This window comes from Acanthaster planci, linkage group LG21 (genome assembly GCF_054643075.1).
Source record: "Acanthaster planci isolate LZ-2023a linkage group LG21, COTS_SCS, whole genome shotgun sequence".
Classification (NCBI taxonomy): Eukaryota; Metazoa; Echinodermata; class Asteroidea; order Valvatida; family Acanthasteridae; genus Acanthaster; species Acanthaster planci.
Genome location: NC_141797.1, coordinates 1337794 through 1364778, shown reverse-complemented (window position 1 = coordinate 1364778; position 26985 = coordinate 1337794). Strand labels below are relative to the sequence as shown.

The 26985-nt window shown below is 40.4% G+C and overlaps 1 protein-coding gene across 2 annotated transcripts in view; it reads left to right on the top strand.

The window, feature by feature from the left end:
* The window catches only part of LOC110983120 (MAM and LDL-receptor class A domain-containing protein 1-like), a 133359-nt gene extending 108154 nt beyond the window's left edge, over positions 1 to 25205 (top strand). For both annotated transcript variants that reach the window (XM_087131058.1, XM_087131059.1), the window contains exons 135-166: positions 230 to 321; positions 679 to 843; positions 1530 to 1659; positions 2094 to 2219; positions 2732 to 2878; positions 4604 to 4869; positions 5008 to 5221; positions 5837 to 5992; positions 6494 to 6591; positions 7164 to 7334; positions 8667 to 8919; positions 9450 to 9587; positions 10290 to 10540; positions 10638 to 10845; positions 11372 to 11518; positions 11889 to 11986; positions 12646 to 12816; positions 13612 to 13695; positions 14343 to 14499; positions 15207 to 15341; positions 15624 to 15805; positions 16419 to 16584; positions 17576 to 17701; positions 18120 to 18239; positions 18677 to 18825; positions 18930 to 19134; positions 20114 to 20275; positions 20836 to 20889; positions 21379 to 21478; positions 23344 to 23434; positions 23994 to 24053; positions 24550 to 25205. In XM_087131058.1, the coding sequence (XP_086987184.1) occupies positions 230 to 321; positions 679 to 843; positions 1530 to 1659; positions 2094 to 2219; positions 2732 to 2878; positions 4604 to 4869; positions 5008 to 5221; positions 5837 to 5992; positions 6494 to 6591; positions 7164 to 7334; positions 8667 to 8919; positions 9450 to 9587; positions 10290 to 10540; positions 10638 to 10845; positions 11372 to 11518; positions 11889 to 11986; positions 12646 to 12816; positions 13612 to 13695; positions 14343 to 14499; positions 15207 to 15341; positions 15624 to 15805; positions 16419 to 16584; positions 17576 to 17701; positions 18120 to 18239; positions 18677 to 18825; positions 18930 to 19134; positions 20114 to 20275; positions 20836 to 20889; positions 21379 to 21478; positions 23344 to 23434; positions 23994 to 24053; positions 24550 to 24633 (4706 nt within the window). In that variant the 3' untranslated portion in view covers positions 24634 to 25205. The remainder of the gene's footprint in view (positions 1 to 229; positions 322 to 678; positions 844 to 1529; positions 1660 to 2093; positions 2220 to 2731; positions 2879 to 4603; positions 4870 to 5007; positions 5222 to 5836; positions 5993 to 6493; positions 6592 to 7163; positions 7335 to 8666; positions 8920 to 9449; positions 9588 to 10289; positions 10541 to 10637; positions 10846 to 11371; positions 11519 to 11888; positions 11987 to 12645; positions 12817 to 13611; positions 13696 to 14342; positions 14500 to 15206; positions 15342 to 15623; positions 15806 to 16418; positions 16585 to 17575; positions 17702 to 18119; positions 18240 to 18676; positions 18826 to 18929; positions 19135 to 20113; positions 20276 to 20835; positions 20890 to 21378; positions 21479 to 23343; positions 23435 to 23993; positions 24054 to 24549) is intronic.
* The last annotated feature ends 1780 nt before the right edge of the window (positions 25206 to 26985 follow it).

The following is a 26985-nucleotide window of genomic DNA, read 5'->3' as shown; positions in this document are numbered from 1 at the left end:
AGGGTTTTGAACTGTCCTTGTAAACATTTATCATTTTGTATTTACCTTAGTTGGCAACCAGCCCCCCCCTTAAAAGTTTGACTCTGCATCGATTTGTAGGTAGTCTAAGACTAAAAAACCAGACTACTGTTTGATGGGCATTTCCTGGCCTCCATTCCATTAAATTTAATCTCCGATTTTGATCACTTCATTGCATTTTGTTTGTCTGTTATTTTTCTCTCGACTTCAGGATACCTTGTCACCATTGGCCTCTCGCAGAGGGAGAACCAAAGAACTCGCCTCGCCAGCCCTGTCATAGAGAGTGGATCATCAACATGCACAGTGAGTCTTGGGTCTTACCTTTCAACCGGACATTTAGAAAATGTTATTTTAATCTAACTGTCCTGTAAAGCTCATATAAGTAAGGAACTGGCATTAAAACATTTTACTGCACACTGCAGTTTTGGGGGAAATGAGTTTTGCTAAGCAATTCATTTCTCTGGTTGCTTAGCAAAAGCCGTTCCTGAATAGCTGCATCAAGCCATTTTCACCTCAAGAGGATGGTTTTTAAGGAACGTTTCGCTTCGGGCAGAAGTAATGACAATGTACTTGATCACCAGTAAAAGCTGGCTATGTTACATCATCATTGCCATTATGAGTTACCGTAGAATTATTCTCAGTTGTGCTCTCATTTTTCAGATGCGCTTTTTCTACCACATGCTGGGACAAGATATTGGATCACTCCATGTCTACACACGCACTGAAATCAACGGTCAGTTGACTTTGAGGTGGACGGTCGAAGGTGAAAACAACAGATGGTGGAAACGAGCTTCCGTGGATATCAACTACAATGACCCCTACCAGGTATGGGACCCTTTCTATAAGATTTATGGAATCAGAAGGGATTCTGTCAAAATATCAAGGTCTATTCTGTTCATAGCCTTAGTGGTCACACGGTCCTTATAATTCACTGACTGGCTATTAAATTTTGGCACTCGGAAATAATCAAATGCATTCACACTTTGAAAAGAGATATGAACCTTTTAAACAGAATTGGAGCGGGCACTGCTGGACCAAAGTTAGCAGGCTGACATCCAAAACGTTGCACTGCCTTGTGGAATAATGTGCAGTGCTACGAACATGTCACAAATGGCCAAAAAGCTTTGACCTGTTCATGCTAATGACCGAATCTTTCAACTGACCCATTCTAGCACTACTGGATATCCACATATTCAATAAGCTGTAGCTTGTTCTTAAGGTGTTGTTCAGTTACCTTTATAAGTCGCACATGTTTCTTTTGGGGGACAAACTTTGGGGTTCCATCATTCTGTTATTTCCTCCTACCTGGGGCACAGTGCATTGTGATATTACATTGAATATACCCTCAAGAGATCCACAACTTTGTGACGGCTGTTGTTTTCAATGCAGAATTACGTCATGATATTTAACATTGTGAGAAGTTCATTCTAGGTCTTTTGTCAGAATTGAGGTTTTCAATCTCCCCTCTGCCATTCCTGACCTTAACTTTGAATGTGCCAATGATTCCCCAGATCGTCATAGAGGCAGTCCGAGGAGCCGGTTCCCAAGGTGATATTTCCCTCGACGACATCTCGTTTACTCCCGAGTGTGCCCTGTCATCTTCATCCCTTCCAGTTCTGACTACCCCCGAACCCGTCATTGGTAAGAGAAGCTATTGAAATAAGTCAACCTGTAGTCAAAAATGGAAGTCTAATACTTTCTTTGAATGCTTTGCAGTGGCATGTCTGCAAAAGCTCTGAACGGGAGGGATTGATGTTCCTTTATTTTTTCCTTTCCTGCCCCCTTGTCTGTGGTTATGAAAACGATTTGTTGCCCAAAATAAGTCAAAAGGAGCCTTGATTCAACAGAATTGGTCCCAGTTTGTATCAGTGGGAACCCATAGCATTCCACCTGAATGCCAAACTGAGTGAGATATCAGAGCAAAGAGCTTGATTTTCTTTTTTTAACTCCAAACTATAAAGCAGACTTATTTTAGAAAGTGGCCCAAAGATTCATTTTCTGGGACCCAGTAACATTTCATTGTGCTTCTGATGAAGACTAATGTAGTAATGGATGAGTTTGGCCATTCTGTTTAGTTACCACGGTACCCAGGGTGTGTTTGGATGGACAGTTCCAGTGCCGCGACTTCACCTGCATTCCTGCTGAGCAGATATGCGACTTCAAGATGCAGTGTCCCGACCAATCAGACGAGGAAGCTTGCCGTAAGTGCTAAGGGGCGGGGGACATTACCTGTGAACAAAGCTTTTAAAAAGTAGTGCACGTGATGAAGTCTTTATTAATCAAGGTTTTTCTTTGTGAAAGGGCATACCATATATTTGGTTGTCCCGCATCATTTCATTTAACATAATCACTATGTGATACAACTGCTGACATGCAAAGTTGATACCATACAATCACATACTTCATAATAAACTGTCCTTAGGTGGAAAAACCTGTATTATTTATGTAGCATAGTTGGTATCAAGTTTAAACCATCACCATACACCATGGCACACGTTATTTTCCTTCACCTAGCTTTGTGTGAAAACCTCCATTTATTTTTGTAAAAAGGGAAGAAATAGCTTGCATCTTGGGGGAAAATGTTTAGGATAACAAAAACAATTTCCACAGATGTACAAAGGCTAGGTCTGGGTCTGTCTAGACTGAAATTAATCAAACCATGCGTATATTTGTGTTGTCAGTACCTTATCAAATCATTTTCATCTAACAACAGCAACTCTGTGCGATTTTGAGAGTGATTCTTGTGGCTGGACGGAGACTACCATGGACAACTTTGACTGGCACCGAGCAACGGGGCAGGATACTTCGGCAACGCCAAATGTAGCTCCAAGGATGGACCACACCCTCTCAAGTGGCATCGGTTTGTTAATGCATATTTCGTTATCTTGTACAGTTTTATAATCTCTCTTGGTTGGCTTAAAAGGGGGTCCATTCGTCAGGTTTTCCCACCAAAGCAGGACAAAGCGGGGCAAAACAGATCAAAATGTAAAAATGGTAATAATGCCCCATAGAGCGCCCTCAAGAGTTTGTCTTCAGTATGTCCATTTTTACCTCTCAATTAGCTCCTTTGTTTTGTCTGTCTACACATTCTTTAAAAGAAAACACCTTTGTTTTTTTTACCAAAACAGAGTGTTTTGTGGTCATTGCACAAACAGTGAAGTACAGTGTTCTTACCCCCTAGAGCGCCCTCAAGAGTTAACCTAGAGGTTATAGGCTTTTTGGCTTCTATCTCTTAATTGCCCTATGGTTTTGTCTCGCAGGTCACAATATATGCAAAAGTGCCCTTTACTGAGAACTCAGTAGATTGAAAAGTAATCCATAACGCAATGAAATGCATGGAAGGAAATTGTGTTCTCACCCTAGAGCGCCCTCAAGAGTTCACCTAGAGGTTATAGGCTTTTTGGCTTCTACCTCTTAATTGCCCTATGGTTTTGTCTCACAGGTCACAGTATATGCAAAAGTACCCTTTCCTGAGAACTCAGTAGATTGAAAAGTAATCCATAACGCAATGAAATGCATGGAAGGAAATTGTGTTCTCACCCTAGAGCGCCCTCAAGAGTTCACCTAGAGGTTATAGGCTTTTTGGCCTATACTTCTTAATTGCCCTATGGTTTTGTCTCGCAGGTCACAGTATATGCAAAAGTACCCTTTCCCGAGAACTTAGTAGATTGAAAAGTAATCCATAACGCAATGAAATGCACGGAAGGAAATTGTGTTCTCACCCTAGAGCGCCCTCAAGAGTTTTTGCTTTAAATGTTTAGATGTTGAATTCGTTCACCTATTCTCACACTCTTGAGTAATAACTCAGGTAATATTGTACATACATACACATAATATCTATTTGGGCTGGGTAGTGCCATAGCCTCCTCTATAGGGAAAATGTGTCCTTGCCCCTAGAGTGCCCTCTAGAAGTTGTCTTAAAGAGAATAGGATGCTACTTGTCATCATTTCTTTCCTTTGTATATCAGGGTCAAAACATTTACATTAATGCTCATTCATATTCCCATGGAATAGGTAGATCGATATTCCCGTTCCTTACCCCATTACAGTGATCCCATCCCTAGAGTGCCCTCAAGAGTTTACGTCGAAGGCTTTCCATAAACACACTTCCTTGTAGACCAAGATGTTTTGGTTGGGTTTTCCCATCCCTAGAGTGCCCTCAAGAGTTTACTTATACGTCGAAGGCTTTCCATAAACACACCTGCTTGTAGACGAAGATGTTTTGGTTGGGTTCGTGTTTGCTGCTACTCAGCACGGGGACAAGTCTTTGACATCCCCTGCAGAGTGCCCTTAAAGTTTGCCTTGAAAGAATTGGCTTGCTGTTTTTATTTCTTTTTTACTCTGCTGTTCTGTCTCCAAGTCATTGTCTGTACACATTACTCCATGTTCAGGTCTCTGAAAAATGAACAAAAACATAGGTTGTGTCCTTATGACAACAGACAATGCCCCTCATCTCCGGAGCGCCCTCAAGAGGTTGCCTTGACGGTTATATGTTTTTGTAAATTATCTTGCAAATATCTCCAAGAGTAAATGTGAAGGAACAAATTGAATTTGCTTTTAATATCTCAAATTTTTGGCGTTGAAGGTCACTACATGTACATTGCACCCTTCGGCCAGACCTCAGTTGACCAAGTGGCCCTCATGGTTGGCCCAGCATACACAGTGGCCTCAGCCAACTGTGTCCTGGAGATATGGTATGTCATCAGCGGCCAGAACGTCGGTGAGCTGCTCCTGGTCTTGGTTGACCAGGCGGATCGGTCCGAGAGCGTGCTTTGGGCCAACAGCGCCGACCACGGCAGCCAGTGGAAACAACTGACCATTGGAATTGGGAGGAGGCAATCACCTTTCAGGGTAATTTTGTCATTATTTCCAACCCCATTTCGGTTCATGCCACACCCTGCTATGTAAGATCAAGACACACCTGTTCAGATTGGGAATAAGCCATTTGTAAATGTGTCATTATTATTGATGTTGTCATTATTGTTACAGCTTAAATTCCGCAAGGAGCGTAATTCCAACTTCCAGGGCATGATTGCCATGGACGACATTAAGTTCACCAACTGTGCCCTCCCAGACCCCGCCCTGTCATGTGACACCTCCAGCAACTTCTGGTGCGTCAACAGAGCCTGCGTGGACAAGAGCCTGGTTTGTGATTGGTCGGACGATTGCGGCGACGGAACGGACGAGGATCTGCAGTCTTGCTGTGAGTTTCTGCTGTCCGTTGAAACCTCCAACAATTCAAATCAGTCATTTGATGTGGTTTGTGCTTCATTCCAGCTTAGTTTTAGATAACTTCTGTTCCCTGTGTCATATTTAATACAATCAATGTCATACTTTGCATTGAAATTTACAGTCATTTTTCTTTTGACCATATGCATGATGATATCGTCATCAGTAAGATTGCAAGACATCATTGTCGAATGAAAACAGAAGTATTTCTGTATAGCAAGCCCAATCTCTTCCAAAATCTTCCAATTTAAATATAACTTTACATAAAGTCCAGGAGGTTAGGATAAAGATGGAAACTTCTTTTGATAACAACTGTGTCTTTCCTGAGCTTATAACTTTCGCTCAAAAAATGGATATTTTTTATTATTTACCTAAACGTTTAATTTAAAAATTTTCGAAAATGCTACTAAACCTTTTGTGTTTTGGGTTTTTCATCTGATCCAAACCTGAGTTTGTCCACTTGCAAAATAAATTACTCTGAAGTCCAAAACCGGGCAAAAATTGCTTCCAGATTAGGCTTTCACTTATTGAGAAAGGCCGAAGTCTGTTGCTAAGCCCTGTTTTCATTGGATCCTTTCTTTCGTTGCAGTATCCAATGGCAACAGAATGTGCAGCTTTGAAAACGATCTCTGTGATTGGACGCAGGCCACTGACACAGATGGCATTAATTGGGTGAGATTAAAGGGCTCAACAGCTATTCCTGACACTGGACCCTCTAGAGATCACACCTTAGGATCAAGTGAAGGTACGTTAATGCCAATGTCATTAAAACTCTTCCTTTTCGAAGAAGTTTTTTCCAATTTCTCCTCTCCGTTCTGTCTCAAGTCCAGCCTCATCAAAACCAGTTCAAAGTTACACGGTGAACCGTGACAAAGGAATGCTTTTGGTGTGGTTCATTTGAAGAGCGTTGAATGAAATTGCTTCAGACTACATGACTTGTGCTGGATGGTGGACTTGTGACGGCATCAATCGTAGCCCTAGTAATTATTGTGTGCTTTGCGTGCCTTTTCAGGTTGTATTCCTTGTATTTATATTTGACGGCTGGGTGTGATCTTTAAGGACATTTGCCATCATAAATCCAAAGCCAGGCTGTAACTTTGCTTCTAGATTTGAAGCTAGATCCAGAATGTCTAAAGGTTTGTTAACTGAAACGCACTTCTGAAATACAACATCATCTCCAGAATGATAACTGAGTTTGTCAAAACATACGTTTGTTCAGTGAGAGTTGTATTTTGCTAATTTGCAGGTTTTTATATGTTCATTGATTCCTCACCTGGGAATTTTGGAAAGGCAGCGCAACTCGTCAGCCCTAAGTACACCGTGCCATCTGGGAACGATTGTAAGGTAAGATTGCCAGACTTCACCTATTTATTTTGGACACTCCAGTCTAATTTCAATCTCATTCTCAATAACTCAGCCTTGTGCACGAATCCACCTGTTCGATAGAGAGAAATATATTTTCAGGCTCAGCGGAAGTGTTTCAAACAGTGTACTCTGTTTTGGAGCTACAGCAGAGAGCAAACTATGTGAAACACGGAGATCTTCCCTTGTTCCTAAAAAAGAGATTCTTTCTGCAAATTTACCTTTCTGTATGCTGCCCTGCCAGAACAACTTCAAACAGCACTGACTGTTGTAGTGGAATTCGCTTCAGACTATTACAAAAAGCGACAAGTCCATGAGGTGGACCTCCAGTCCACTGAATTTACTGACTCATCAGGTGTTCAATTTGTGAAACCTTTTTGGTAATTAATGGACTCGACCGCAGCACTGATTAGAATTTCAATCAGAACTTCTTACCAGTAAGTCTGTCGTATTTACTAGGTTTTCCACACCAGGGTTTTCACTTGAGCCACACAAGCGAGGTACCAGACGTTAATAAAAAGAGTTAACTCATTTCTCAAATTCACCCTTCACAGCTTCGATTCTTCTACCACATGTTTGGTGCCAACATCCAAGACCTGAAAGTGATGCTTCGTTCCTACTACAATAGTAATTACCAGGCTCAGACAATTTGGTCAAAGAGCGGTGGCCAAGCAGACGTTTGGAGGCGGGCAGAGGTTGCCATAACAACCAGTACACCATTCCAAGTACGTTAATACACGCGGTCGTCGATAAGCTGAGGCTGACCCTTAAAATGGTGTAAATCTATCATCAGCTATTAAAGGCCTTTGAACATGCATGATTCCAAACGTTTTATTTTTTTTTATTTAAAAATTAAAAAAAATATTTTACAAAGAATCGTGATCCCACAAAAACCACTTTTAAAGCCCTTTATTTTCAGTTGCATTAGCCAGAGCAAGCCAAGCTGTTCGGTTGGATGAAGCGCTAAGTGTGGCATCCTCATACCAATGATATTATCAGGATGAAAAGTATTTAGGGGTCCCGTTCTTTTTGGAGTTTGTAGGATTTTTTATTGGCTTGTATTATTGAAATGTGGCTCGGACGACTTGTGACTTTTTTTGCTTGGCCGGTTCACAATTGCCTTGCCTTTTTCTAAGGAACTCTCTGCTTTCACACCAGCCATAATTTCTTCTGTAAGGGTGGCACTAGTCGAGAAGCCAGGTCACGTCTCGGCAGGGCCTGTAATGCCCTGCTTTGAAGCAGTGGGCTGTCCACTACGAGCCCCTGTTGAGGACCATTGTTTCCACTGAACTACATACACGTATGTGACCCGCTCGCCAGAAAAGGGTATTAAGGGACGCTTTGCTATTTAGTGCTGAGGCTTTTTCTATGCGGAGAGGGTGATTTGTATTACTTGTTGGTTTATTGGCTTCTGTCATATCATTACTTTCATAATTCATTCAAGAAACCTAACTATTGCTGTGGATATTCAAGAGACGTTCTTCTGGGCTGATTTCTTTTTCCACTTCCTGTGTTTAAAGGACTTTATCTCAGAAAGTACTTCTGTTGCTATGTATGATATAATAATGCAACAATCGATATATCTCCAGATTGCAAAGTGCCACAGGGTTCAAACCTACACCATGTTAAAGCTTATAATGTAACCAATTCAAATGTGTATGTAACTCATTTTGAAAAAAAATGTAGCATAATACCCTTTTTTATGGAGCCGGTCACATATAATCTACAGCTCTAGTCACTGTGATCATGAAAACTCTTCCAACACAAACAAATGGAACAAAGGAGCGTGTCTGTAATACTTCTACCAGGGCTCTGTTTTGGAAGTCACTTACATGCTAAATGGAGCTGTAAAATAGCCATAGACTCGTCTATAATGGGCTGGAGGTAGTCTGGACAGGCCATGTGGAGGTCTGACCTTATCAATAAGTAAAACCTCTATACTAATCTGGCAATCAGCTGAAAAGAATTGCCAAAGGCCCAGGCATTGCCTGGCAATGACAAAGCATATTTCATTTTTTTTCTGCGAACTACATGTAATTTGAAACTTTTGATCTAAGGTTGTCATCCAAGCCTCAGTGGGTGATGCTGCCGGGGGCGACATCGCCATCGACGACACCAGCCTTACGCCCGGCTGCCAGGCCTACTCCGGTAACCTCCCCACGGCCCCGCCAACCACCCCTTCCCCAACTGGTCCTGCTCGCTGCTCAGCAGGCCAGTTCTACTGCAAGGCAGACGACCGGTGCATCAGTGCAATCAATGTGTGCGACTTCAAGAAAGACTGCATTGATGGGGCAGACGAGAGGGATTGTGGTGAGTCTTGCCAAGGGCATCCAGCGACATTCTGGCCCGAATGGGAGATGTGCTGGCAAAATTAGGTTGAACTAGGAAGAGGTTGAAAACAGAATTTTCTCTTAGCGGAACAAAACTGATGTTCCTAAAAATGAAATGTGTTACAACATCATTATCATTCATCAAAATGCCAAAAATGGTTACATTCTGAGAAAAAGATCTTTCAAAAGTCAAGGTTTTCAGTGAAACAAGGATAAAGATTTCAATTATTTTGTCAGAAAAATATTTTTGTCTCTTCCTGTTTTTTCAACATAAGTGAAAGGTACATAGTATTGTTTAAAAAAAAGGTTCAGCTCCTTGCTCATTTTTCCATTTCCTACATGTATATCACAGGTTTGCGGCCCATACCTGGTTCTGTTTGTTTTTCCAGATCTTCTCACCGTTAATACGAATTTTGAATTTTTCCCATGCACAAGTCATGTTTTTTTTCCCCATAATTTAGACCTCTGATGGTGTCCTCATTATTACATCGGTTTTTCCTTCATTTGTAGTTCAATCCAAGTGCGACTTTGATGCAGGCTCATGCCACTGGATGTTGGCAGATGGGGATTTCTATTGGTTGTTGGCCCAGGGCAATGGAGGTGACCAAAACCGGCCAGCCACTGACCACACCTCACAATCCACCCTTGGTACGTACCCACCAAGATCTTTTGCCGTCAATTTCTTTGTGCAAGTTAGTTTATACACCATTTGAACTTGATGACAGAGTAGGTCCTCACAATCCAGGTTGTGTGAACCTTGTAAGGACTAAGCCAGGTCCTTAAAAACCTTTCCTGAGCTCTAAAAAAGAGTTACCGGGGCATTTTCGTCTCAAGATTATCTTTCACAAAACAAAGAGGAACACTCAAGGAAACCATCAACAGAAGTCCAGCTGATAAGTGTGTTAAGAGTGTGAGAAAAAGTAACATTAAGTAATAAGTAACATTTACTTCATCATACAAGAAAGCATGAGACTATCCACACAAGGTATATTGATGTGTTTGTCACAGATATTGATATATGCGGAGACTGAATGTGTAGAATTGGATGGCTCAATTGGTTGAACATAGGGACAGTGTTGTTGGGGTCATTGGGGTGAGAGGTTCAACTCCCACTCCAATCAATTTCTCTGTCCATTTTTATATATATTATAAGTTGGGTTAAATTTCTTGGTGTGTTTAAGGTGCCCAATAACTCTCTGAAGTTGTGTATATCAGGTCACCGATGTCTGAATGTTGTTTCAGGTAGATCTTGTGTTCTTGTACAATTCGTTGTCTTCTCATTTGTCAGAAAAACAAACATTATTCGATTGGCAAATTTTCAGGTTTATTGTCTTTTTGCCTTGTATTTAGGATACTATGCCTACACAATGAGCAAGTCCAACACAGCAGGTGTGGCCACAATGACATCAGCTACTCTCTCTGAAACAAACACCAACTGCAAGTTGGACTTCTGGTACTACATGACGGGCACCAATGTGGGCTCGCTGAGCGTTGCCACATCGCAGGTTGGAGCCAATGCAACCATAGGTTACATCAGCGGCTCGCAGGGAGCCCAGTGGAAGAAAGCAGAATTCGTACTCGGCGCAGGCAGGGACTACAGTGTAAGTCCCACCGTTTTTTTTACCATGTATCTTGCCATGAAAGACCCCTGTGCATAAAGCAGGCCTCAATTTGAACAATCATTTCTTGTTCGTGCAGGTGATCATCCAAGCCAGGCGATCTACCACTTACTCTGGTGGCATCTCGCTTGATGACATCACGTTCTACAGCTGCTCCCCGCCACCAGTCACCGGCGTGCCATGCAATGACAACCAGTTCCAGTGTAGCAACTCGCTGTGCGTCGATGCGACATCAGTGTGCGACTTCCGGGATGACTGCATGGACGGAAGCGACGAGCTCAACTGTCGTAAGTTGGACAAATTGTGCCAGATCCCATCTGTCACTGAACCAGTCTGGTAGTCAAGTCCGTCATAAATCCATTCCCAAATCCCCTCGGCAGACCAATAATAAAAGAAAACAGGGTAAACACTGACAAAGAAATGCATCTGTCGTGTTTCAGTTTGTTGAGTTTTGACTTGGCTTTGAACTAGATGACTTGAGTTTGACTTCCAAGGACTTGTGATGGACTTCAACACTTAAAGTTAACTCACTGCAGATTTTACTCTCACCAACTACCTGTTTATGACCAGAACCTTTTCAAATTAGGAATGGAAAAGCATTGTTATAACTTTTGTATAGCGCCATTGTTCTGTGACAGACACTCCATACAAAACTGAGCACAGCGCTTTCCGCCATTAAAGGGTCCATACGGAATGGTTAGTGAAACGGGGCTGGATTCTGCACATGTACACTTCTACATATTTATTTGCTTCACTAATAATTTGAATGTAATAGAAAGCATCAATTTTAAGCAGAGTTACTCTCATTTCCAGCCACAACATTGAGCTGCAGTTTTGATGCCGACCTTTGTAAATGGCACCAGGAATATAATGATGATTTTGATTGGTCGATGAGGCAAGACGGAGCTGGAGGGATGAGCGTTGGACCAATAAATGACCACACAAAGAATTCAAATAAAGGTGAGAAGTGCCGTGTGTGGAGGCGAAAGTCTTTCTGCAACATTTTCTCAGAGTTTCAAAATAACAAACCAAAGTAAACACTGCTTTTTTATGCTTAGTTTTGAAAGTTAAGTTTTGAAAGGTCTGAAGTCACAATTTTGTTTTGTAATTAATACATGAACACTATACCGCCAAGTGATTATGTTCTACATGGTTGCTACCTTCATACTAGTTCCAAATTTGATAAAGAATAAATAAAAGTTTCCTTATCAAAGTTTACTGTTCAGAAACGAATAGGACAATGTATTTTTGGGGTTTGGAGGATGTTACTTACTGCAACTAATTTACAAAAGAACTAAAGGTTTTAATTCTTTAAACCGTTGTGTTTCAGGCAACTACTTGTACATTGATTCCTCCCGGCCTAGACGGAGTACAGACATCGCTAGGTTGGGTAGTCCCTCCATCAGCAGACTAAGTAACAACTGCTATGTAAGTCCGCATGTTTAGTTGTTTTAACTCCATAGCAGGTGGATAAAGGGACATAATGGCTGCATATCCATAAAAAACATAAAATGGGTCTTATTTCAAATTGTCATGTTATTTTGTTTTAGTTTTCAATAGAAATAACAAACAGAGCTCTTCATTTCAATGCCTTACTTTTTTTGGAATCCAGTTGAAAATTACACATTACGTGGCTGGACAATGTCGAAAGTGCCTATATAATTGACGAATATATTGTGCAAGTTTTTTTTCAAGGTTCCTTCACTTAAAAGTGGCTCATTCAACTTCCGAGGCATCTTTGGTTAGTTACACATGTTGAAGTGCTTCTATGTGTCGTTTTCGCAAGTTGAAGGAAAAATCAGTTCTTACATAAATAAATATACTTTTGAGCAAAATTTTGTTCACAAAGAAAGAACCGTTTGAAATGGGATTCATAGGAGTATTGTTTTGTATTTTTTAACATTGAAGACAACTATCTTTCAAAGAAAAAGGAAAATTCAGGCTTAAGTTTATCCAATTATCTAACAATATTTGTAGCAACCAGGTCAAATCTGAAACACAGGTGATATATAGAAACTGACCTTGGTTTTAATTGACAGAAACTTAAACACCGACTAGATGTTCACTGATAATATCTCATTGCACAGGTTCGTTTCTGGTATTACATGAACGGGGAGGATGCGGGCACTATCGTCGTCCGCCAGCGTACATCATATCTTAGCAACGCTCTGCCTCAGATGGACCGCATCACCGGTTCCCAAGGCGACACTTGGCATCTGAGGTCTCTGCCGGTCAACAATCCAGGGGTGGACTTTGAGGCAAGTCGGACAGCTTTCCATACTGAAATGTTTGGGGTCACATCAAAACAGAATCTATTTTGAATCATATCTTCCAAACTTTGAAACATTTTGGACACAGAGGCTGTAAAGGGCAGAGTGCCGTACTGCCGACTTGCAATGAAGTTAATTAATTATTGTCCAGTCCGTAGTCACAAAGTACTCAAACGAACTCTTTCATAGCCCATTCACTGTTATTTCTCAGCTAGAGGCCTGCTTCATGTGTGCCGATGTTTTTTGACTTCATAGTTACTAGTTATTATAATTACTGAACCAGAGTTGTACATGTAGGTCGAGTTCATCCAACACTGTAAAACGATTGGTCAACTTTTGGTTGATGTTTTGCCCAATGTTGCTAAAATACCAACTTCAGCAACCGTTGGGCAAATTCCTCCCAATATTTGGTCAATGTTTGACCAACAGTGATGGAAATTGACCAACAGTGTTTTAGCTTTAACCCAGGTTTGGCAAATAACAAATGCCCAACACTGTTTGACCAACTTTTTTACGGTGCAGTAATGTTGAACATGAACAAAGGATTGACTTCTCTGTCACTGTTCATTTCACCAAATTTATATTAAACTTGCCCGAATGGCTTTTTACAGACTTTGGAATGACTTTTTGACTTACGATGGAGAATCATGGAGTCTTCAGTGATTGACTGGATTTCACATTAGTTGCAGTGATGAACTACAGACTTGAAAATAGTCTTCAACTCTGATTGATATTTCACCAGATTGACTGTTTTTTTTTATTGCACCGGCTATATGTATCTAGATTGTCATTGAGGGTATTTCTGGTGCCAGTCCACAAAGCGCTGTAGCCATCGATGATGTCTCCTTCTCAAGGGAATGTTTCATTGTAAGCATTTAATTGAAGGAGAGTTTTGTGACGAGAAGCATGGATTTACGTCACCCGTCTTTGAATGATTCTGTTAATTGAAACCCTCCAATGTTTACGGTCACGATAGATATGGACCAGAAAGCAATATTGTTTGCTGATTTTGAAAAATTGCCTTGACCTATTTATTGTAGCTGCTGCATCTATTACTTTGTAGTGAACCCAGGTGATATGGTCTGAAACTTAGATATGAGGACATTAATTTGACATACTTATGAAGATATGCCTTTCGCCAGAGCACGAAACCTGTGATCAGCTAAATTGTTTTGGCTTGACTTTAATTTGCTGTCGAACAACTTGTGTCTGTTCATTCATTAGATTTATAATGTAGATAGAACACTCAAGATAAAAATATTGCCACTGAATTCTATTTCATTTTGTTTTAATTCTTTCTTAATTTTGATGTGTTTTTCTCATATTTTTCTACCTTATCCATGATAGTTTTTCCTGCGTTCATGGTACAGCCCATCGTTTATTGCCACTTTGCCATTAGCCCTTTTCATTGTTTACTTTTCCTGATTTTCCTAATTCTTTTCCATAATTCTATACCCATGATTTGCTGTTGTACAATTTTCATTGTATTTTTCCCTATTGCAATCGATTCCCAGGGAAGTGGCCTTCCTGGTGAGCCGTTGCGAGGTGACACCAACTTCTACTGCCCCGATGGCCGGTACGCATGCCTGACGTCGGCTGGGTGCTACAGCCAATCGCAGCACTGCGATCTGATGTCGCAGTGTAGCGACTCGTCTGATGAGACCACATGCGGTAACGAAGGGGAATAAGAGTGTATCCATTGAAATAAAATAAGAGCACGGTTCATACATTTGCAACTTTCCTGTTTCAAGCCAGAGAATACATGAACGTGATCTGGAAGTCTACATTGGAAAAAACAGCTAACGGTTATTAATAGGCTAGTATATTCTCCGAGCAAACAGGAATAGGATTCTGTGAAGGCAGATCAAATATTCATAATGCTTATTCTTAAAAGTTGGATACCCTTAAACTCTACAGAAAGTTTGCTGCAACCCTGTTATGTCGGTTTGAAATTTGCTCTTTTTTCGTTTGAACCGCCATGCATGCCCTGAACCACTATAGCCAAACATGTAAACATGCTTACCGCTCCGTATAAGGTGTACACACATGTATGCACAAGCAGTCGGAGAAGTCTTTGGAGGCAGACTGAGAATTAAACTTGGCAGCGGCGGCGAGCAAGTTGTAGCAAAAATATCACTCAAACCCTGGCTTTGAGAGCATTGCAAAATATGACGCGTATGATTTACAAAGCAACTTGAATGCATTTTTGTATTAATTGCACTCACAGTGCCCGGCATTTGCTTGTGGGCTATGCATGTTAATCAGCATTGGTCACCTGCTCGAAAGTGACAAAGACCTAATATTTGGCACAAGATCTCGGCATGAACTTAACAATCCAATTTATCAACAACTTTTGACATCCCCGTTCCATATCCCAGGGTCCGAGTGTCCCTTTGAGACCGACAGCAACGCTTGCGGATGGTACAATGCATTCTCGGATAGTGTTGAGTGGCGCTATGGTAAACCAACTAATGGGGAACCAGTCGCTGACCACACGACAGGAACGAGTCAAGGTATAAGATATGCCCCAAAGTCTGCTTGTCACATGTTCGCAATTTCTTCTAAGTGAGTTACCATTAATTAAGCCCTCCGTAAAATATTTTAAGGACATCCTGCACTTTGATTTTTATTTGTAATAATAAAGGGGTCTACGGTTTGATGCTATTTTGACCAAAATAGCCACTTTAATTGATTGCATTTTCAATTGAAGCACCATTTATATTATTTTGTGGAACTCAAAAACCCCTCAAATTCGAGCATTCTTTTTTCCTTTCGTTGTTAATGTTTTTATTTAGGTCATTTCATGGTCATTGTGCCCCTACCGAACCTTGCAAATGCCGGGCGAGCCATTCTAAGCTCTCTGATGTACCAGAAATCCAGCGCCCTGTGTGACGTTACTTTCTTCTTTTATTTGAATGGCAATTCACTCAATTCCATCAATGTTTACCTGAAGACTGGAGCCTCAACTTCAAGCCAGGTATTAACATTTAAAAACATCTGGAATATATTCGTAGTTGTGTATGTTCCTGGTTTTAATACTGGATCCCTCTCTCGACATTGTGTTGAAGTTTTATGCTCATTTAAACGAAAACAAAATTATTACATGCCCTCTGCACTTTTCACTTATATAAAGTAGGATGTGCATAGATGCTCAGTCTGGTTAAAATGTTCCATAATACGGTCGATGTTGGCCACCTTTTTGTTACTATTCATATAATTTAGCAATTTCTACATCAACTTTAATACTGCATGGTTTTCTAGAATAGAGCTTTCAAATGCTTGACCACTCAAATATATAATCAAATATTTATTTGTAAATATGTGTAATGATATTTTAAGATGTCTTAAATATTTTCAGAGTTCAGATGTTCAGATTTGTATTTATTTATAAAAATAAAACAATATTTCTCTGTTTTATTCAAAGATTTCAGATTGTCATTTTTTCTTTTTGTTCAATTTTACGGACAGTGAAATGGAAAAGAAAGTAACCAGTTTTTATGGTAATTGTTTGCGTGAAAATTTCTCATTTGCAAACCATCCTACTGACAAAGACTTTACAAACTTGCTAATATGCATTTCTACATTTTTAGAAGATATTTCAGAGCTTGAACCAGCTTGGCAGCTGGCAGTCAACCAATGAGATTACGATTGGCGAACAAAGCAACTTTGCCATTCATATTGAGGCTGTGTATGGTTCAGGCAGCTCGGGTGTCATCGCCATTGACGATATTAAGTTTGCGCAACAGTGTGAAATCGGTGAGTTAAAGTTGCTCATTTTAATAAGCCATTTGCGAGTCACCGAGTTCTCCACAAGCACGTGAGCATAACAAATTGAATTCTCCATACTACGAACACTGTTACTGTACCTCGTAATTCAGGGCAAGTTTTAATTTGCTTAGTTACATAAGAGACGCCTTGCATCAATACACTGTTTTCAATGGATGCGAAGGGCACAAAGGAACCGGTCCATCCAGAGATTGTGGTTGCTATGCAAAAGCTTGCCCCAAATCACGAGGTAGTGTCGTTAGTCTTGGGAATTCAAATTGTTATGTTTATGTGAAATAAGATAGCACAGTGTACCAGACTCTATTCAAATTTAACTCGCAAAAGGCTTATTACAGATTTGCGTCTAATTTCTCTCGTTAACCCTAACAGTCCTCAATCCTTCACCTGCTGGAGGACTGAGGACTGTTAGAGTTAAGCAAAATGAAATGCTTAAAAATGAAACTACTGAGAGCTGATAAAGGCTATCCTTGTGAACAAGTTATACGTTGTATCATTATAAGGCTGTAAAAACCTGTATCATTTGTTATTCGTGAGCATGAGCAGTCAGTCTGCGCAATTGCATGATTATTGCACGTTCTTTCAATAATTTGCCCAAAAAATGCCAATCGCCTTTACTTTCGCATTTACTGTCTTAGAAGATTATTCACAAATGGACTCAATATTAAATTTCATGTAGGATTTATTTGCAGATGGTGCTGAGCGACCAGTTACACACAATAGTGCCACTTCATGATGAGTTGTAAACTCACTTAACTGCTGACTTAGTTTCTTGTATCTTTTGTAGGCAGATTCCATCATGCCCATTGAGCCAGAAATTGATTACGCATTTCAATGACAAAGAAATCAGTCAAACAAATCGTCTCGACCCATTTCCTGGAAATGAGGCAAAAGGAAGGCCTCAAAATAAAGAATCTTATGAAAGCTGACGAAAGAGTCGTGCTGTTCTTTCTCTATCCATCAGGTCTCAGCAAGCAAGAATCCTGCAATGCCAACCAGTTCAAGTGTAGTAGCGGAGAGTGTGTGATGCGTGACGTGCTCTGCGACAAAAAACAAGATTGCTTTGATGGGTCAGATGAAAACTCCTGTGGTAAGACCATTAGAATCTTACTCAGTCCACTAGAATCTTGCTTAGTCCACTAGAATCTTGCTTAGTCCACTAGAATCTTGCTTAGTCCACTAGAATCTTGCTCAGTCAAATAGAATCTTGCTCAGTCAAATAGAATCTTGTCCTACCACAATACCTTTGAAACAATGTGCTTGATTGTGGCTCACACTTTCTTAGTATTTTTCTACTGGCCATCCGTCCTTGCTAAGCCTTAAAGTCGTAGATCACATCAACACCAGAAGACTTGAGACTTGGGGTTTGAATTATGGTGAAATAATTAGATAAAGTCATTTTTCTTGGTACTTGAATTAATGGTATTTTTTGCACTTCATAACATAGGTATAGCTTTTAGAAGTTCGGAATTCTTTAGGATGTTTTGTTGGTGCTTTTTCTTTTTTAGATTCATACACAGGCTGCGATTTTGACAATGATGCATGTAACTGGGCGCAGATGACTGACGATGAATTTGATTGGCTCCTTTCAAGCAGCACGTCGGGCATCAGTGAAGATCACGGCAAAGGTGACACATAGGGCCTAATTCACTGTCGACACTGTTTATGAGCTATGTGAATACATTTCCATGGTTTAAAATGTTAGTCTAATATTTAGTGTGCCCTCCTTTATTTTCTGATTACTTTGACTAGTTTTTTACCCATGCTACCTTACAGACAAAATGTCGTACAAGACCTGCCTTTGAAAACATTTCATTCAAAGGGGTACATAGCACTACACTGATGTTATGCACCGTTGTGAAAATAAATGATCATTCAATGAGACAAGGTATTACAGGCCCAGTGATAGAAATTCCAACGAAATTCCCAGTGGTCTTAAACTTTTGCAAATGACTGTACATGTGTGTAGAAGTAAAATTAAAATGGAAACCTTGCATCATTGGAACGAATCCACTGCTTTTTAGTCGATTATTTCAGGTCCATTTCTTGGGACTTCTTTTTACAGGTGGCAAGTTCATGTACATCAGTGGATCCGATCAGCTTCTTGGGGATCTGGCAAGAATGATGACAGCCTCAGAGTACCCTGCGAGCAACGGTGCCTGCAGGGTACGCTTCTGGTACCACATGAATGGTGCAAACATTGGCTCACTCAAGGTAAACTCAATATTGAAAGCATCTATAACGCCCTATGTTATATATGTCCATTACAGGTTTGGTCACTTTTTTATACTTCTCTGTCTCTCGGATTTTCACAAAAGGTGTACACCATGTCTACAACTACATCTATCATGACCCCTATCTGGAGCACTCGTGGTGACCAGGGTAACGACTGGGCTTACGGTAGTGCAGCGATCCTCAGCAGTGGCAAGTACAAGGTGGTGTTTGAGGGCGCCGTAGGCAGCAACACAGCATCGAATATCGCCCTTGATGATGTCACGTTCACTCCCAGCTGCGTCAGTCCTGGTGAGTTTGTCGAAAAGTTGCCTTCTGTCCTCAAAAGGTTCTACCAAAGCAATATTGATGATTTTGACGTATATATAATTGATTAATCACTTCATGCCATATGAAAATTGCTAAGGGATGTCTTTACAAGATTGGCATATTTCATACTGTATTGTCATCTTTACTGCAAACTGCGATAATTCCGGTTTTTTTGCCAAAGTGATCTGGACAGGTGTGGTGTAAGATGATTTTCCACGGCCTTGCTTTTGTCTGACCTTGTTCGTAATTGTGTGGATGTGTATGCAATTAGTGTGAACCGCTTAGGACTCAGAGCAAGTTTGGGTAACAATTTGTCATTCACGTTTTGCCTGGTACCCAGAATGTGGCTTATGCATGGGTTACCAGCAAAAGTAGACAAGTAGTCGACAAACGGTCGTCGCTGAAATTCGCCGCTACGCCCAATTCTGAGATAAGAAATTGCTAATACATGCCATTCACGATACAGCGCGCCACCATGACTTTTCCGCAGACAGGCCACTTTTCAAGTCGACTTGCTACCGAGATTAAGCGCACTTTGTGCATAATTTAGGGATATTTAATTGATTGGGTTGTTCCCTGCACCACACAGATCCTTAGTTTTAACTATAAATGGCCATTCGCAATATTGCAAATAAGCAGTTTCAAATTTCCAGCCAAGATCAACAAACATTCAGGAAATATACAAGTTTTCCACACATGACGTAATTAGCGAATGACACTTTGTCGACTAATTATCCTATTATGCACTGCAAAAAGGCCACTCCTAGACAACCTCTCGGTGGGACACTGAACTGTATGGAAACCATCTCAAACCGTCGTCGGGGGTTGGAACATCCTCCAGATTGATATGGCTAATGTAACAATCTACTGTCGTTGGAGGTTGTTAATGAAAGATTCCCATTTTGCGATTTCCCCTTGCCTGATAAATGTCTGCTCTATTTCACATTCTGACGATTTTCAGACACCCCAGTGCCGACCCCAATTCCTGGAATGTGCGGTGTTTCGGACGGCAGTTTCATCTTCTGCCCGAACGATCGTATTTGCATTCCTTCATCGTGGGTTTGTGACGGCATCGTGGATTGCCCAAGAGACAGTTTAGACGAATCAACAGCTCTTGGATGCAGTAAGTATTTCCCACCACTCCAGCCACCTCATTGAGGGACGATTTACACAAGCCATCATATTAAAATCCAGTGACAGAATATGATTTTTCTGATAGTAATTAAGTTGGCCAACCCGGTAAGCTCCGCCCACTGTGCTCACTGGCACTCGACACATGCTCTTTTCTAATGCCACACAGTGCAGCATGTTAAATTCGAGTGCATCATGCGTCATCTAGCTTCCATGATTTCATGGTCTTGTGCACACTTATCAGATGTAGTAAATCATGGTTATCAACGGTCAGAGCACAATGCGTTGGGGCTTAATGGATCAGTCTGTTGGATATATATGTAAATTTTACGACTTAAATCGACAGCATATTATACTTGTTTATTGGGATCTACATTAAAAGAACATAAATATGTTTCGATGCATGTTAAATAGTTTCTCTTTGTTCATCTGACGTATAGACACTGTTGACTAGAAGCATTTTTAGAATCTTTTTACGAGTTGGTACCATTGTCTATGGTGCTATGTACCCTCATGTGACCTCATCATTTATCAATGTTTTCCTTTATCTAGGCAACGCCACAGAGCCCAACCCACCCACAGGCGCACCGCAGACAGGTTCAAACGGTGAGCCTAATATCTTACACAGGTTAAACCTGTATGAAACGACTGTGCCTCTTATAATGTAATAATGTAAGACCCACACTTTTTGGCTTCAATTTATCTCTTCAGACTTGGCACAGCACCATTTTATCAACGTTTTTCACTCAACAAATGCAAGGCTTACGCATGATCATCCCTATGAAACTTTAAACCTGGCAGATCCAGAAACAAATACATACTGAACAGCTTTCATGTGGCCACCGTCAATTCATCACTTTCATAAGAGCAAAAAAAAGTGCTTGGACGGGTCAAAAAGCCTGTAGTGGTTTTCACAACCTGAAAAAAATTGGCATTTGACAACTTTACAACAGCACACTCCCAGATGGAGAAAATTTTCTGAGGTAAGACGCCAGTTTTCTACTCTTGTAAAATGGATAAACTCCTCCAGTCATTGCACTTTTATTGATTTTTGGGTACATGTATTCAACGCAAGTCATTTTTTCCTATTATCAGACTCTGTAATTGTAGCTATTGCTGTCGTTGCCGGAATCCTAGCCATCATTCTCATCTTACTGGTGGCGTTCCTGTTTTCGAAGAGAGTGCAGCACAAGAAGTAAGTGCGAATATCAATTTGAACTTCTTTTCTTTTCTTTTAACGCTAACCTTGCAAAGGGTTGAAAACTATCAGGCGTCAAAGTGTGCGTTGCGTTTGTTGACGAGAAAAATGAAATACTTTTTTGTTCTGGTGGTTGGAATATGAAGGAATTAACCGGCACTTGTTTGGAATACATGTCCTTGGCAGAGTTGTAAGTAGAGGTTGTACAATGGGCAATGTATTTGCAAGTGCTGTAACTTCTGAGTACCCTTAATTTTTGGAATATAAGCTGTGCGTTGTATAAGCCGCACCACGCAAGAATCGGCAAACTGAGATTTAAAGCCGTCATATAAGATGCACGAGCGTTTAAGCCTCAACGCGGCGCTGACGATCCAACCACAAAGGTACTGCGTGCCGAAGCGCCAGTAAAATAGGCCAACAAATTAGTGCGTCAACGGTTCCACTGTACGTGTAATCCTAACGAATGTGAAAGAAGTGCGTGTCTGTGTCACCGTGTGAGTGTGAGTGTCACCAGGATCAAAAATGAATTTGGGTCCTCAAATGTAATAAATTTGCAGTCTGGATAATTGTCCTGCATGGGCCGTGCATCAGGTCTTGCACGTTTTTACCCAAGCAGCCACAATAGTTATGCAGTTGGGGACGTACGATAAAATCTTGATAACTTGAAGTCAGTGAAGTCAAGGATTTTTTTTATCTTGTTGGTCGATTTCTTGCCAAAAGAATAGGCTTTTATGTAAAAAAAAAAGCCTCCATAACTGTCCTCAACACTGCATCCGTTCATCTCGAGGTTTTTGGGACGCGCATCAAACAACACCGCCATATTGCTTCAAAAATAAAAAAAATCCACCGCGAGACCTTGGTTGAAGGCATTAGACGGCTTGTGTTGCATGTTCGTGTTGCGGAAATGGTTGTCGTCAGAAAACCCGAGTGAAAACAAATTCGAAATTCTGTGGCATGTCACGCTTAATACGATCGGCGAAAAGATGTGCCACACAAAAGGTACACCATTGAAGTGGTTGATTTTTGTTTAACGGTAGAAAAAATCTTCAGGTAGCGACAATAAAAAAATCTTTGTAAAATGGTTGTCTGTGTGCAAAAATACACTATGATAATGAATAAAAAGTGGGAAAATAATCTCTAAGAATTGATGCTACAGCAGAATAAGTAAACTTTATGATTACGTACACATTTAAGTTTTTTGTGACTCCATGACTCCGTTAATAAACTGGAAATCCAGACCACTCGAATTTTTATTTATTCTCCAGTTTTCAAGTTTTATGCGGCAACCAACGAAAACATGTCTGCGCCAGCAGCACGTGATAGGCATGGCCCGACCGCGGCTTTTGTCACTGATTTTATCCTTCGTAGTTTGCCATATAAGCCGCCTGGCGTATAAGCCGCAGAGAAATATTTCAGCGTGAGAATCAACGTATATGCTACGGCTTATATTTGGAAAATTAGAGTGTGTTTAATGCTTAGCAGGTCGTGTGCACACCCGTATTTATACACGTTCTCAACGGGGACTTCAATCATGCCAACGTGGATCTTCATATAACTGGAAGTAATTTAGTATCGTCGAGTCATACGCCATTTGAATAAACTTCAACAAAAGTATATTCATTCAAGCTTTGCATGGTGGGAGTGTAAGAACCACACCTCTTCACAAAAGAGATATTTCCCACATGATGTACCCGCAAACCTTTTTTGTTTATATTCATTCAGGTCATTCAATCCCTGTTGCTTATATCCAACTCTTTGATTTACCAAATACAATTCTGAAACTTGATTCCAACTTTTTGAGTGCAATTACCATTTAACTTCGCTCCATACTGATTCCATGCGTATTTTCTCCAACCTTGTAGGCGTTTTGGTGACATTGCAAATGAACATGGTGATGTTGCCGTCAGCAACCCCGCTTACGTTGGTGATCTCGGAGAGAATATTCTCACCGATGTAAGTCTCTCAAAAGAAGAACCGTAAAAGTGACCCATCTCCTGATTAGCACTTTATCCCCATACATTGTAACCGAATTTTTTAAAGCACTCTTGAATGACAACCTTATTTGAATCTGTATTTAATTATTTCAGTTACACCTATCAGAGTTTTTTTTTGTAATCTTCTTTCAGGATGAAAAAGGGGAAACATTAGTAGATGCTGTAATAAGCGAAGTCCACTCCGTAACTGCTTGCGACTTTGCCCTCACTAACTTACTATTTTTGCTGATAATTTCTGTTAATGAAACCAAAGGTTCTTGTGCGGTGCTTAAGCTCGTAAGGCTGGTGAAATCAAAAGAAATGAGACAATAACAGTAGTATTTTCAAAATCCGACCCCACGCGAGTTAAAACATTACTGTCTGAAGCCGAGAATAACACACGAAGCCTTACCGTCTTAGTTCATGCTGTTTTGAACTAAAAAGAAATGGCTATCTAGGTAAATAGTATAGGCCTATGCGTGTTTGGTAAAGTTGAAGCCAACAGAAATAATGGGTTGCCTCTTGCAATTTTCTTCCAGTTTGCCGCCGCCGGCTATGATCCAGGGATGTTCTCATCAAAGCTTGAGGTGCCTCATGCGGTAAGAGTTCAAATAGACTCGGAGCTTGTGCATTATAATCCTTACTCTTTTCTTTTTTTTGGCAAGGATGTATTTTATTCAATGACACAAACAATTTTCTTCAGTTTGCATTAAAAAGACCCAAGTCTGCAATTCTCTTTTTTTGGACGTCACTCGCTTTGGCATTCTCTCGAAAATGGTCATTATGTGAGAGAAAACCTGAGGTTTTCCTGCACTATAAAACAAAGTTTCTTGGGTTTTTTTCGTAAAGATTAACCGTGACACTAGGTACACGGATTTCGTTCATGTCACGCTTCAATGGTTCTTCGTACCGTAATGTTGGTCAGGTCTCCTGACTGCGATGCGATCGAGTAAAACCAGCAGATCAGAAAGTGAAGCGATGCTTTTTCCCAGGCTTTTGATCTCAGAGTCAGTCCAGGCCTCTGCCAATTTTCTTTTTAATTATTGTATTTTTATTTAGTTTTTTTAATTTTGCTCACGTTCATGTCATCTGCAGAAGCCAAGAGGTGGTAGTTTCAGCAACCCCGTTTACGGAACCCAACCAGCCTCACTACCACTGGATGACGAAACAGACTCCTAAGCCTTAGACGTCACGAAACTCAACAAGTCTTTGTGAATTCGACAACTGAAACGAAATTCGAACAAACGGAAATGTATTTACATAGAATGGAAATTCTGCCCTGATAATGGTTTGCAGCGTGCAAAACATAAGCCTATAAGTTAACACACAACAGTTGAATAACGTGTATAACAAATTAATATTTCTTACTATTGTAATTATAAATATTCATTTGTATATTATAGTTGCGTGCAAAATGTTTAAAGAATGCAGATTGTGCTGTAACAAATTAACTAGTATATCGTGAAAAAAAAATGAATATCGTAGCACTATTTGGTTTAACATTAATTGAAACAAGTTACCGTACATCCGTCCATTTCTCTGACTTATCCTTGTTGGCCTACTACAAATTGTATTTTGGTTCCAAACCTAACGTCAAAAATTATGTTCTGAAGTGATGGCTTCAAAGGTTGCTTTAAATGAAATTGTTCATTTCATCATAGTTTTAGTGGTGTTCTTATTGTAAAAATGTGTCATTAATTATATCAAGAAATTTGTTTAATAAACGAACGTCGCTATCTTGTGAAACTTTATGCACTTTTAATGGTGATGTGTTGTATATGAATTCCCTTGTATTAGAATATATGTAGATTTGCTTTTGTCTTTTGCCTAAAAATCCACCTGATGAAAATACGAAAAACACAAACATATTCATTCATCTCCCAGTTCTGTATTTTGTTAAGTCTCAAAGAGCCAATTGTGTTAGCGAACGTGAAACCTATCTGTTTATACGGCCCAAATTAACATGTAAACTCGACATGTGCCCATATTATTTTGCACCAACAGGGAGAAAGCTACTGTATGCACTTTACCCGTCAAAGAGGTTCAAATCCGGTAAAACTTCGATTTTTTTTGTTTTTGTTTAATTTTTTTTCATATCATTATTATCGTCACAGTGCATTTCTTTCGAACACCCTGAGCTTTTGCACGCACACACACCCACACACACAAGTGTGTATTTGCCTGCAACTGGGGACCCCCTATTGTTCCTCTTTTGTTTGTACTCTAACTTTTTTAGAAGACCACCCATATGTTTTGTACACAGTTGTCAATCGGGGACCCTCTGTCAATTGGGGACCTTATTGTCCTCTATTGTTCAGGGTCCCCAATTGAATGCAGAAACAAACTCACACACACGCACAATTTCCATTTTGTCGCCTTTTTTGAGAAAAATCATTATCTTTCACAGCGGCTTTGTCGGCCAACTGGTTCTCTCTTTTTTTTTTCGTTAAGTGGTCGCTGGCTGACACACGTGTGGCCTTGAACTTCAATTGGCCGTAACAGCAAACCATAGTGTATCGGATTTAATGTGAAATTCCACATTTCGACTGATAACGAATGACAAAATGAAATACGGACCCCGATTTTACTACATGGTATAGACGCGTTATTCTGAGGACTGAACCTCCACCCCACCTCATCACTGCAAGATTGGACAAAAAACTCAGCTTTTTCAGAGTATGCAGTTTAATTTTTACATGAAGAATGTGACGTACATTGCGATTGGATTTAAGTTTGTCTTGAACGGACTGAAAGACATTTTTTTCGTAAACACCCAAAGGTTGCATCATGAAAAAACTCCCTCCTTCGGCGAACTCGTACTTACGAGATACGTCGTACGTATGGGATCCTTGTTAAACACACGTAAAAGTAGCTGTTGTACTCAGAACCTATAAATCGTATGCTCGTAGGTATGAGTTTGGTCACGTATGGGACTGGGCTTACATCCTGTTGGTGAAGATCTCTGCAGTTCTCGTGTTGCCTGTCTTTCACGATTGTGTATACATTTTGGGGCCACTTGCCTTGCCAAAAAAGAAGTAAATAGACTCAAATTTATCAGAACGGGCTGGACGGTACGAGGAAATGAAAGGAAGAACACATGAAAAGAAAGCAAACGGAGCTAACTTTTTGCATTTAAACTGAGCAGAATAAACAACTGTGACCTTAAAGGGTTACAGAAATAGAAAACATTCAGTTTGTGTACAGTATTCCAAAATAACAATTAATACGTAAGCATTTCAAAAACATCATAAATGTAATGTTTACCCTATTAATTGTGACCGCGAAATGAATAAAAAGATCCTGCGTTTCCCCGCCCACATAAGTCCCCTTTTGGCCGTTTGCGCTCGCAGGCTGATTGGAAGGCGTCATAGCCAGAACGATGCATGTACATGTAGAGCTTGGTCCAAGGGCAAACATTATCGGTCTCAATTCAAGGCAGAAAATTAAAAGACACGGTCCTACCGTGTGTTTCTTGAACTGAAACAGTGTTTGCCAAGTAACATCAAACACAACATGGTCTATTGCGGCGAT